The sequence below is a fragment of the Rutilus rutilus genome (genome assembly GCF_951802725.1).
Source record: "Rutilus rutilus genome assembly, chromosome: 25".
Classification (NCBI taxonomy): domain Eukaryota; kingdom Metazoa; phylum Chordata; class Actinopteri; order Cypriniformes; family Leuciscidae; genus Rutilus; species Rutilus rutilus.
In genome coordinates, this window is record NC_140229.1 from 26,536,570 (window position 1) to 26,549,385 (window position 12,816).

Genomic DNA, 12,816 nt, shown 5'->3' on the forward strand with positions numbered 1-12,816 from the left:
TTTATTTATTCTTCCTAATTCTTTTTTTTTAATGCACAAATTCATGTAATTTCATATTTAAATGTAATGCATTCCCAATTGTTTTTAATTCTCAAAACGTTTTTGTCATCCGAACCTCTTTTACTAATATATTTATTTATATTTAATGTAATGTTTAACTTTTGCGTGTTACTTTGCACTATTTTAACTATTATATACACTAACTAGACCACTTAAAATGTCTTGAGAGAATTGTTTATCGTTATTGATTTAGTTTCTGTTGGTCAATCAATCTCTCCCATTACTATAATGTACATGTCATCTTAATAATCTAACTGGTAAGGAGGAGGAAAAAGTATAGACATTGTTATAGTTTCAAGTATTTTCAAAATCTTATAATACTTTTATGAATATGATCACTCTAAGGATTACCCAATACGTCATTTCAGTGAACGCTTGACTGAGATGTGATGATCCTCCGATATGATGCGTTTCATCGTTCAACCTCTTGTAGTCATGGAAACGATATTATGCTTCCCTGCCGATTCGCGCAGAAATGGCGAGCAGAATCAGTCGTGCGCTCTGATTGGCTGCTGCTCTCTCACCATACACCGTCATTCGCTCACACCATTGAACCACTATGCGCACCTCGTCTAGCGACCCTCCTTTCTGAAGCGCTCATTGGCTAAGAGCGTGAAGGGGCGGGAAGATGAGGACCTTCAGAACGCGTTCTGTGTTTTGATTGGCTGTAGGGGAAGCGCTCCAGAAGCAGACGCGCGCGCTGCACAGGTATCGTCCGCCCGCCGTGTATAAATAGTATGTCTTTAATACCGTCTTTAACGGCAGTTTCACTCAATGACAAGCTCTCTTAGGAACTGAACACAGTTATAAAGGTAAGTTCAGTCTAAATCTGTTTTCAACAACAATTATGTGCTTAATTCTGACGTAAAGTTTATCTAAATTAATGTTATAGCCTGTTTTATAAAGTTTCTGGCTACACTAACTTACATTAACTTCAATATGACTGATGAATGAAGGACTTTCTCTCGATAGTTCAGCATGCACTTGAAAAGCTCTTTCTTTTCTTTTTTACTTTTATTAAAGATGAATAATTATTCTAAAATACATAATAAAAAATATCGGCGCAACGCTAATAAAATCTCCATGACCAACTTTCTGAATTAAATTTAATATGAGCGCTTTTGTATAACTTCACAGATATTTATTTTTTCCATGTGAAGCTAAAATCTATTGATCCTCCGATCTCGTTTACTATCAGAGTACTAGTGACTAACTTACTAATGTTAAATATGGGTGAATTCAGGGGACACTTTTGCCATTAAAACTTACTGGGGGAAAGTGTCTCAAACACCCTGAAATAGCAGAAACGACGTAAATAGAATATATTTTAATCAATGCCTCGCGGCAATTTATACAAGTATAGGGTTAACATACATCTAAAGTTTATTTGATGTTTACTGAAAAAAAAAAAAAAAAAAAAAAACATAATATTGGTCGAAAAACGTTTCAGACATTCATTACAGGTTCGTATTCACGCGTCCCGAATATTAGGATTCAAAAAATCAGGAAATTCTTGCTTGTTAAGTTACACACTGAGTGTGCGCACTGTGTAGTGCGCAGTGGAGACGCGTGTGTGTGGAGCGCGCTCCTCCGTCAGCGGAAGACGGTCCGTCGACAAACACTGCTCGACCGCACACACTCATCACACTTCTGACCTTATGAGATCTCCCCCGGACGGCTCCGAGCTCACCATACTGCAGACTAGCTATAGAAACTGATATATGATTGTGAGGTAAGAAGAAGTGTCCTGTGTGTGTGTGTGAGGTCGTGTGTGTGTGTGTCGCAGTGATGAAGGTGTTCGCGGTCTGCGAGTGACACATGTAACGTTAGGTGGGGTCATTGCCTAGACCCTTTCCAGAATTATGACTACTGCTGGTTTAATGTATATGTTTAATGTAAATGTAGATTTGCGTTTATTAGTTACTTATTGAAATTAATTATTATGAAAGCGTTTCCACATCCCTGTGAACGACACGACAAACCCGAACGGCTGATGTATAGCGCGTTATTTACTTACAGATTCATTGAAATGATTAAGAGGCTAAGATAGTTACAGAGGAATGATTATATCATCCAAATCAAACCAGGACAACAATCTGTAATAGTGTATTTCATATTGACTAAAGTCAACTAGTTGAAAGAAACATGACAAGTTTGCTGTTTTTACCACATATATATATATATATATATATATATATATATATATATATATATATATATATATATATATATATATGTGTGGTTTTAAACATACAAGACAAGATCACGTGATACCAAAATGCATTTACTTCTGTTTATTGTTCAGATGAACTCTTTTATGCACATGCCCTGGGTGTAAATAAATCAATACCAATGGTGTTTACTAGGGTGTTTTCCTCTTTTTTCCACATTGACTGGTCAAGTGTGTTTACTGGACATGGAACAGGACAAGTTGCTCCGCAGGGCCATATCTATGTAGGTTAAAGGTAATGTCCTTTACCCAGTGAAGGGTTAATCTCATTAGAGGAGGCAGAGCTCCAGTGGCTCACAGGCTTTGCCATGTGCCTCTCACTACCTATGGCTCCTTCCGCTGGATGTTACACATATATTTGTTTTCAGTTTTCAAAGGACTTGCCGCTTGGCCGTCTCGTAGTGTTTATGACGGTCAAAAGTTTGGAATAATTAAGATTTTTTAAAATGTTTTTGAAAGGAGTCTCTCGTGCTCAGCAAGACGGCATTTAATACAATAAAAACAGTAATATTGTGAAATATTATTCAGATTTAAAATAATGATTTTGAATGAAATAATGAAATTGTTTTCTATGTGAATATATAGTCAAATGTAATTTATTATTCCTGTGATCAAAGTTGAATTTTCAGCATCATTACTCCAGTCTTCAGTGTCACATGATCCTTCAGAAATCACTCTAATATGATGATTTGATGATCAAGAAACATATTAGAGAAAAAATTATACTTTTATTCTCTAAGGACACATTACAATTGATCAAAAGTGACAGTAAAGACATTTATTTCATCATATCAGAATGATTTCTGAAGGATCATGTGACTCTGAAGACTGGAGTAATGATGCTGAAAATTCAGCTTTGATCACAGGAATACATTACACTTTACTATATTGACATAGAAAACAGCTGTTTTGAACTGTAATAATATTTCTGATCAAATAAATGCAGCTTTCTGAGCATAAGAGACATCTTACAAAACATGCTGAAATATGTTCCTCTGCATTATATCTGTGATCTGCGCCGCTGTTCTCTAGACATCAGTGTTGTCACTCATCTAGTGGGACCGGTTCTGGTAACCCTGCTTTCTGTGAGTCCGTGTGCTGCATCATAACGTCCTGCACACTTTTGTCTCAGTCCATTCAGAATGCCTGGATCACTCCCTGCAGTGTGCGAGGCCGCGTGGCCTAAAGATGTGGGCATCATAGCGATGGAGGTGTACGTGCCCTCTCAGTTCGTGGACCAGGCCGAGCTGGAGGAGTACGACGGCGTGGGGGCGGGGAAGTACACCGTCGGGCTGGGACAGGCCCGCATGGGTTTCTGCTCGGACCGCGAGGACATCAACTCCCTGTGCCTGACGGTGGTGCAGCGGCTGATGGAGCGGAGCGGCCTGTCCTACGACAGCGTGGGCCGGCTCGAGGTGGGCACCGAAACCATCATCGACAAGTCCAAATCCACCAAGACGGTCCTGATGCAGCTGTTCGAGGAGTCGGGCAACACTGACGTGGAGGGAGTGGACACCACCAACGCCTGCTACGGGGGAACCGCCGCGCTCTTCAACGCCATCAACTGGGTCGAGTCCAGCTCCTGGGACGGTGCGCTGATCTCACACACACACACACACACAAACACACACAACTAGTTGGAGTCCAGCTCCTGGGATGGTGCGCTGCTCTCACACACACACACACACACACACACACAACTGGGTGGAGTCCAGCTCCTGGGACGGTGCGCTGATCTCACACACACACACACACACACAACTAGTTGGAGTCCAGCTCCTGGGATGGTGCGCTGCTCTCACACACACACACACACACACACAACTGGGTGGAGTCCAGCTCCTGGGACGGAGCGCTGCTCTCTCACACACACACACACACACACACAACTAGGTGGAGTCCAGCTCCTGGGACTGTGCGCTGTGAACTGTAGAGCTCACGTCTCACCACAACATCTAATATTCATGTTTATAGTTAAAGAACAATAGGGCAGTGTGAATTATTATTATTTTATTTTTTTGTAGCACTTTTTTTAGGACAGTTAAGCATGTCATTACTGTAAAAATGTATACATATATATATATACAGTAGCCAACATTTGAAGTGGATAGTTTCACTACAAAATAGTTCATCAAAGTTGTCCTAAGACAAGAACGGGTATTGTTCAAAATTCATGTATAACTTTGAAAGGTTTTGATCCAGTTCAAATGTTAACTACTGTATATATATATATGGTAGTATTTGAAATACTGCCTTTAATTTAAATGATACCACTTTTTATTACAGTAGTGAGTGATAATCACCATTAAGAATAATGGGAATTACATATTCAGAGTTTAAATAAACTAAGAATTTAGGGTGTGAAATATCCTTAATTATTAGAGAATAATGTCACAATGCAAAACATCACAACAGTCCTAAAACATGCTTCATTACCTTCCATGCAGAATATATGATATTTGGGTTAGTTTTTATGTCAGCTCATATTTTAGGGTGAAATGTGACCGGACCACATTCATTATAAAAGGCTGTATTTTGAGTTGAGTTGTTCTTCTACTGATCATTGAGTAACGGACTGGTTTTGATGGTGCAGGTCGCTATGCTGTGGTGGTCGCTGGTGATATTGCGGTTTACGCCACGGGCAGCGCCAGGCCTACAGGGGGCGCCGGAGCCGTGGCCATGCTAGTGGGACCCAACGCCCCTCTGGCCTTTGAGAGAGGTATGAGGCCTGCCTCACATCAGCTGTCATGACCTTTCTCACACTCACACACAGCTCTAACTCAGGGTCTGTGTGAGGCCGAGGTTAAAGCTCATGCAGAAATCGGCAGTTACACCTGTAATGCTCTGTATGCTTTATTTCATCAAGTAATTGAAATGTAATCACATATTTTCACAGGGCTGCGTGGGACACATATGCAGCATGCGTATGATTTTTATAAGCCAGATATGGTGTCCGAGTATCCAGTGGTGGACGGCAAGCTCTCCATCCAGTGTTACCTCAGCGCTTTAGATCGATGCTACTCCGTCTTCAGGAACAAGATCCACGCCCAGTGGCAGAGAGGTGGGCGAATATATATCCACATATTCTCAAACAATGGAAATCAGTCATTGAGTTTCTCTTTTATTTATTTATTTTCATGTATTTATTTGTATTATTCTGCCATATTGTGACAGACACACATTCTATATACCCTCTTTATATTAAGTGTCTTTAACTACTATGTACTTACATTTACATGTATCATTTGATACATTGCACTTAGTGTATATACATGTTTTTACATTGTTCATGTATTTAAAAAGTGCCTGGATGTAATTACAGCTGTTATTAATTTCTGTAAAATAGTCACACTGTTGACCCCTTAAAGTGGAAATGAAGCAGTCAGTCAAGTTTACGTTATTTAGTAAACTGATTTCCACTTTAATTAATTAAAAATAAATATATATAACCAACACGATTAATGTAACCATTTTAAAGAAAAGGGGATGTTTTGTTATAGCATTTGGAGCAAGGGCGCCGTCATTTTGCAATACCACAGCGTGTGAGTCACGGGAACTTGACTGACCGCTTCATTTCCCCTTTAAGCCCACTCACACCACTAAACCTGTCCTCACCTCACCCGTATCCTCCTCAATAGCAGCACAAGAGTTTTACAATACAACAACACAATAAGCACATTTTACCAAACAATTATTTATATTAGTTAAAGGCACCTAAAATTGGAAAAGCATGCTAGTATTAAGGAGTCCCTTTATTTTCTCATATTTCCTCCGTCATGCATTACATGCTGTTATAAACCTTGATGATGGACATGTACCTGATTGCTAGTGTAAAGATTTGTGTTCACATTATCGGCCAAAATGTCCTCTTTCAGTTTTCACTGGCTACACTTTCAGTCCCTCTCCAATAGGGCTTTGACTCCGAACTTCGCTATTCGAATATAATTTGAATATTTTAAAAAATGATTATATTCGAACGAATATTAGGCAGCCTTTAATATTCGGACCTGTTATGGGCATTATTTTGTGTAAATGTGTTTGCTTGTAAACGTTGTTTTCAATTCAGATTCCGAGGCTTTTTCACGGCTGGTGAAGTTGTGAATCGCGAGCTCGTTAGCAAGGCTATTATTGGTCATCTGGGCTCCCGTAGGTGACATTAGCGTCCTGGTTAGCGCCTATTTTGCATACCAAAACAATGGCAGCACCAACGGCTACAACAACCACGCCTGACGAGGAGTTCGAAATCTGCATTCCTGACAATTTGAAAAGCAACGTGTGGCGCTACTTTGGGTTCCCAAGGAAACAGGGAAAAATCACGAGTAAGGACAACGTGATGTGTAAAATATGTAGGAACAAACTCACACACCACGAGACGACCAGCAACATGAGAGCCCACCTGTCAACACTACTGGAAGCTGGAAGAAGAGGAGGAGGGGGGGGGGGAGGGGGCGAGGCAGGCCAGAATCGACTCCATGCTGTCTCCGTCAAAATATTATTAATAAATATTAGAATATATTTGAATATTAATATTAATACACAAACGAACTTCGAATATGATTTTTGGGCAAAAGTCAAAGTCCTAATCTCCAATAAATACGACTCATGCCCGTTAAAGGCAGGGTAGGTAGAAATGGTCTAAAAATTTTATTTTTCAAATTTGTTTAAACTTTATGTACATATCAATACATAATTAAAATGTAAGTACTCTGAAAAAGAAAGTATCAAAATCGAGTGTCTGTAGACCTCTCACGACTGTTTTAAAGACATCTCATTATTTCCATTCACTCCACCCCCTCATTTCTGTGCTTCTTCCAAAGCCACGCCCCCAAAACACATGAACGCGCGACTCCGACCGCTGAGCTAGAGGACGCATTATTTACCTGAGACAAGCGGAGGGGAAGGGGCATTTTTTTGCCTGGTTTGCCTTCACTAACTGCATATGTCGGTACTGTAAATTTAGATTGCTCTTTCTCTGCCATTGTTTTGGTATTCCTAGGTTCAGTGCCTTCTTCTTCTTCTTCGATAGATTTTATTGGCAGCTTGCAAACATAGTGCATTACCGCCATCTACTGGACGGAGGTGTGATCAGGTTCCGTGCCTCTCGCAATCCTCAAATCAAACGGTCACGCGCAAGTGGGCAGGTGCTGTGTGGCAAAAGGGTGGTTGCCATGGTTGCGAGAGAGTGACAGTCGCCTAAGCCAATCCTTTGATTCGTCCCGAATCGAAATAATGAGCTGTGTTTAATACAGATTAAACGGTCTAGAGTCACTTGATTTTTATACTCTTTTTTTCAGAGTTCTTACATTTTAATTATGTATTGATATATATAGAAAGTTTTAACAAATTTGGATCTTTAATTTTTAATAAATCCTACCTACCCTGCCTTTAAGCTATATGATATCTCTGTGAGGAACAGACTGAAATTTAGGTTTCATCTTTTCTTCAGGATCTATAATTGCACATCCCAACAGAGCCAGACACTGTTAGAGAAGATCAGAGGATTTTGACTTCTTGCTCATTTTTTGATGAGGGCTTCTGTTGTGTTTCAGAGGGTGTAGAGAGGCGCTGCAGTCTTGAAGACTTTGGCTTCATGGTCTTCCACTCTCCTTACTGCAAACTGGTCCAGAAGTCTTTGGCTCGCCTGATGCTCAACGATTTCATGTGTCATCCCAGTCCAAACACAGAGAGCGGCCCCTTCAGCGGACTGGAAGCTTTCAGGTTAGTAGGCTCCTTCAGCTGACGGTTGAGCGTTAAAAAGAGTCGCTCCACATGATGCTGAGAAGTGCACTCAGTGGTCACATTTAACATTAATTAATTGATCCCATTTTTACTTAAAGAAAACGTTCACCACAATGGAAAATTCAGTCATTATTTACTCATGTTTTTTGTTTGTTTTTACTCAAACCCATATGCTGTTTTTTTTTAATGGAAGATATAAAGAGAGATGTTGAAGCTTCTTCTCTCAGCTGTTTTCATACAACAGCAGATCATAGTGATCGCATCTTAAATAAACCAAACGTTTTACATTTCTTTACTCTTTTTTGCAGAGACGTGAAGATTGAGGACACCTATTTTGACAGAGATGTGGAGAAGGCCTTTATGAAAGCCAGTTCAGAACTGTTTGAGAATAAAACCAAAGCGTCTCTCCTCATATCCAACCAGAACGGCAACATGTACACGCCGTCAGTGTACGGCTGCTTGGCTTCAGTTCTCGCGCAGTAAGTGTCACGGGTGCCTCGTCTTATTTTCATACAGCATTCATGGTTAAATTCAAAGCCACTGTAGACGTGATTCTTATTATTTTGTGAATCTCCACAGACACACACCGCAGCAGTTGGCAGGGCAGAGGATCGGTGTGTTTTCCTACGGCTCAGGCTTTGCTGCCACACTCTACTCCATCAGAGTCACACAAGACGCCACACCTGGTACACACACACACACACACAGAAGCGATTTCTATTAGAGTGTCATTCCCCTAAACTAGGGTGGGCGGTACGACCAAGCTCACAGTCATGGTACAACACATTTTGTCACTTTTTATGTGGAATTTCAACCCAAAAATGTTTGAGATATATTGTATCATATAATACATAACAATGTAGTCATGCCTATTTTTTGATAGTGAATTAAATGAAAAGTACTCTAACCAAATAGTAACCATAAGATTGCCCTCACTGAATCAGCTGAATTCTGTATTAATGTGCTGTATTACAACTGTAAAAACCTAAGGTTACAGTAGCTATGTTTCCATCCACCTATCCGCATGTTAAAACTAAAATCTGGATGGAAACACCAAGATTAACATAACTTCTAAAAAACGATTGTATGCGCTCAATTCTTTTTTGGAGGGAGGAGGAGGATCTTTTTTTTTTTTTATCCGATAAGAAGACATGCACATAATGTGAATGGAGACCTGGACAACCAGCAGACCAGTGTCATCGCACAGCATCTCAGCATGTTGGTCATTCTGAAATATCTGAACCAAAGTCCGTCATCAAAATGGTTCTGCATAACGACCTCCCAGAACCATCTCGCATGCATCAAAGGTCATTAATGATGGAGGCAAAAAGAGCCACGGTATCTTACCCGGTTCCTGCGACTTTCATTCTTATTACAGATAGTTTGTGCCAATTTCCCAGGAAGTGACCGTTTTGTTCTCTTGAAACGGGAAACGCTACTATTTTCGCAACTGTTTTATGCGACTATTCTAATTTTGCGCATTCTTAACTAAAGTGTCTGCCCGGATGCAAGCTGTGCGTCACGTCAAAATCTGATGAATCCCATTACAATCACTGATGCTGTCTACAATGGATTTTTTTATAATGTTTAGTGTAGACAGCCAGTGTGGACACAGAATTACACCTTGGACACATGCGCCTCGCAACGCGTTTATAATCAACACAGCTGCCTGAAGTTTCTATAAGAGGCTAGTCGTATCGCCCAGCCATTGTTAGCTCAAGGTTGATGACAGTCAGTCAGTTGTGCTAACGTACATCTTCATTTCAAGGCTCTGCTCTGGATAAGATGGTCTCCAGCCTGTGTGACTTGCAGGCCCGACTGGACTCTAGAAAGAAGGTTTCACCGGGGGTTTTTGCTGAGAACATGAAGCTCAGAGAAGAAACACACCATTTAGGTAATCAAGCGTTTGCGTTCTGTTCTTCTCGCATTGATTTTTGTCTTTATGAAAATCTCTCAGGTCCATTTGACGATGTGATGTTTCTCATATTCCCACAGCAAACTACATCCCTCAAGGCTCTGTAGAGGAGCTCTCCCCTGGAACATGGTACCTGACCCGTGTGGACGAGAAGCATCGCAGACAGTACGCCAGGCGCTCGATGAACGACCACAGGCCTCTGGAGGCGGGACTGCTCACTGCAGCTGAGGTGCACACTTACCCCTGGACCAGTTAAACATGTTCATTCAGCTAGAAGTAAAGCCCATTCACGTGTGCATTAGGGTATGTGTAGAGCGCGTGATGTCGATTTAATCATTTTTACTGTACGCACATCCAGATTATCGACCACTACACATCTTACCCCTCTGGTGCTCAAAAATGACAGAATATTTTTATTTTTCAATTAAATTAATTTACTATATTTTAGTTCGATGTTTTTTTTTATTTAATATTTTGTATTTTTAGGGGATTTTATGTTACTAAATTATATTTACGCTGTATTTATAATCCATTTATTCACTTTTTGAGCATAGACCTGAAAATGTCATTTCCAACTTAAACTGTCGTAAATTTTGAATGCTTTAGAGCTCAGACTAACTTAAAGTTACAGAATTTTATGTTTATTGTTAAAAAAAAATCAAAAATTTCAATTTTTATATGAAATATATACTTTCTAAAACATGTATTACTCTAAAACTGTGAGAAAATCAAAGCCATACATCTAAACAAGTTGTGTTGAACATTTGAGCCTGATATCTCAAAAAATGAGCTTTCTGTATGATTTTGTTTGGCCGCAGTACCAAAAGTTTCCACTAGATGAAATTCGTCGATGAAGTTTCGTACCATTCCGATGAAGAAGAAAACAAAAAAACACGTGCAATTTTTCGAAGAGCACCAGAGGGTTAATACCAGGTGTAAACGGGGCCTGAGAGCGCTTGCCGTGTTCATGTATGCCTAAACAAACCCAACTAGTGGAGAAAACAACCAGTTCTGAAACAAACGCTCTAGTAAATCGTAAGTGTTTTGTGTTTGGCTGACTGTGTTTTTCTGTCCTTCTCAGCATATTCCCAGCCCGCTCAAGAAGATGCCCCGTATCCCAACTACCACAGCTGGCCCTGAGGTGGTCATCAGCAACGGGGATCATTGATTACCTCTGTGAGGTGCAGGTCACATTGAAGACACATGATCTGGAGAAGAAACTAGCGAAAACAGACCCCAGGACTTATCACTCATCAATGAGTCAAATCAAACTCAACGTTTTTTAAGTGTCCCAGGACAGAATTAGTTTGACCGTCACTGTGTTGAAGATGAAGATGTGTACATGGGAAGGTTTCTCTGCTGCTCAGAGTCATCTATGCAGATATCCTGACTTCTTTCATCCTTTTAACTTCAAATATCTACCCGTCGGCATCCACAAGCTCCATGTTGTCCATCCTGTCAGTTATAGCAGACGCTTTAGGCCAGCCGAGAACTGGAGGGTCGGAGCGTCTGTTTTAGGGAAGATCGACCCTCGTTTTTTAATTGATCTAAAAGCTTCAGTTTTCACACTCACGACTATCGCTCTGTCCTCTCTGTCAGGATTTGTGTTTTTAACTCTTCTAGTCAGTCTTATCACCATGGCCATGTCAGGGAAATGTGCCTGGATCACATATTAATGAGCCATACATGTAAAGTTTTAATTACATACAGTAAGTTCATAATTGTTTAGTTGCTGCTAAACTGGCTTCTGTTGGCATTTATGTCCTTTGAAACGAGAATCATAAGTAGATAATGTTCGTTTATAATGAACCCAGACCAGGAAATAAAGTCATGATTATTGTTAGAGGATGAAAGATTGATGAAAACATTAAATGTTATAATCAGTCACATTAATTTTGGACAGTTTTAGGTATTGAAGAGAGAGAGTCAGCTGTGGACTCGCTCTATGTCACAACTTACCCTAATACTCACTTCCTTGTGACCTTTGATTGTTTCAAACACAGAGCACTTCTCAGTAATGATGCAGATGTTTCAGAGATTTATGGGAGGAGAGAAGCAATATTAATAATTATACTACAATATTGTAGAAGTTCGCACCTTAAACCTTGATGTCAGAGGGCTTAAGGCAGATATTATAGGCTAAAAGCAAAGACGAGATATTTTCAGACAGAGATTACGCTTAATTGCACAAACGCTGATAGCAAGATGGCATTTCCTTTCAGAACGTTCTTCAATCTGTGGGTCCATGTTCACATCTGCAGAAACTGCATATCCATCAACTTTGAGAAGCCTTATTCTAACCATGTACAAAACACAAAAGGGTTTATTCTGAAGACTGTATAGAGGTATTGTTCTTTCTGTTCACTCTGCTGCCAGGACATGCTGACTGTAAAGATGTAACTTGAAACAGCCGATGTTTACAAGAGGTTTCCCTGAGATCAGATCATGCCAATAATTGGCAAGTAATGTACAGTACTAACTTATATTTGCAGATGGGCAAACATTGGAATCTGATCAGATGCAGCTTGTAGAAAACAAGCTGTACAGAGGACGTGTCTCAATTTATATGGGAATCTGATCATGTGTGAACTGAGGATTAAATGTTCTTTTGCTGACGCCTCTGCTTATTCTTTTGCATCCACTGAATTACTGCAGGGCTGGGGTGATGTCATGTCTCATAAATATTTACATATTTAACATGGGCACTTTGCCTTGCCAGCAGTTTCAGACAGGCTTGAATACACAGCTGTTTGGTCCAGTCCTGTGTGGACACGCAGAAGAACACACTCTTCACACACATATATCTGGTTTAGTGCTGTCTACAAATCATTTATATTTTTGTAGGCAGTGTTATTGATTAATATATCCATTG

At 40.1% G+C, this 12,816-nt stretch overlaps 1 protein-coding gene across 4 annotated transcripts; it reads left to right on the top strand.

The window, feature by feature from the left end:
- The first annotated feature begins 727 nt into the window (after nucleotides 1-727).
- Nucleotides 728-12,559, top strand: hmgcs1 (3-hydroxy-3-methylglutaryl-CoA synthase 1 (soluble)). 4 transcript variants are annotated; one of them, XM_084401080.1, is made up of 10 exons: nucleotides 728-872; nucleotides 3,423-3,880; nucleotides 4,884-5,009; nucleotides 5,187-5,351; nucleotides 7,840-8,008; nucleotides 8,338-8,508; nucleotides 8,609-8,715; nucleotides 9,798-9,923; nucleotides 10,025-10,247; nucleotides 11,026-12,559. In XM_084401080.1, the coding sequence occupies exons 2-9, from the start codon at nucleotides 3,433-3,435 to the stop codon at nucleotides 10,198-10,200; spliced, it is 1,488 nt and encodes a 495-aa protein (XP_084257206.1). In that variant the 5' UTR covers nucleotides 728-872; nucleotides 3,423-3,432; the 3' UTR covers nucleotides 10,201-10,247; nucleotides 11,026-12,559. The 4 variants fall into 4 exon arrangements, with proteins under 4 accessions (XP_084257206.1, XP_084257204.1, XP_084257203.1 ...); XM_084401078.1 differs by having other exon boundaries at nucleotides 739-872; nucleotides 10,025-10,173; XM_084401077.1 differs by lacking the exon at nucleotides 728-872 and adding an exon at nucleotides 1,656-1,792 and having other exon boundaries at nucleotides 10,025-10,173.
- Nucleotides 12,560-12,816: the final 257 nt, after the last annotated feature.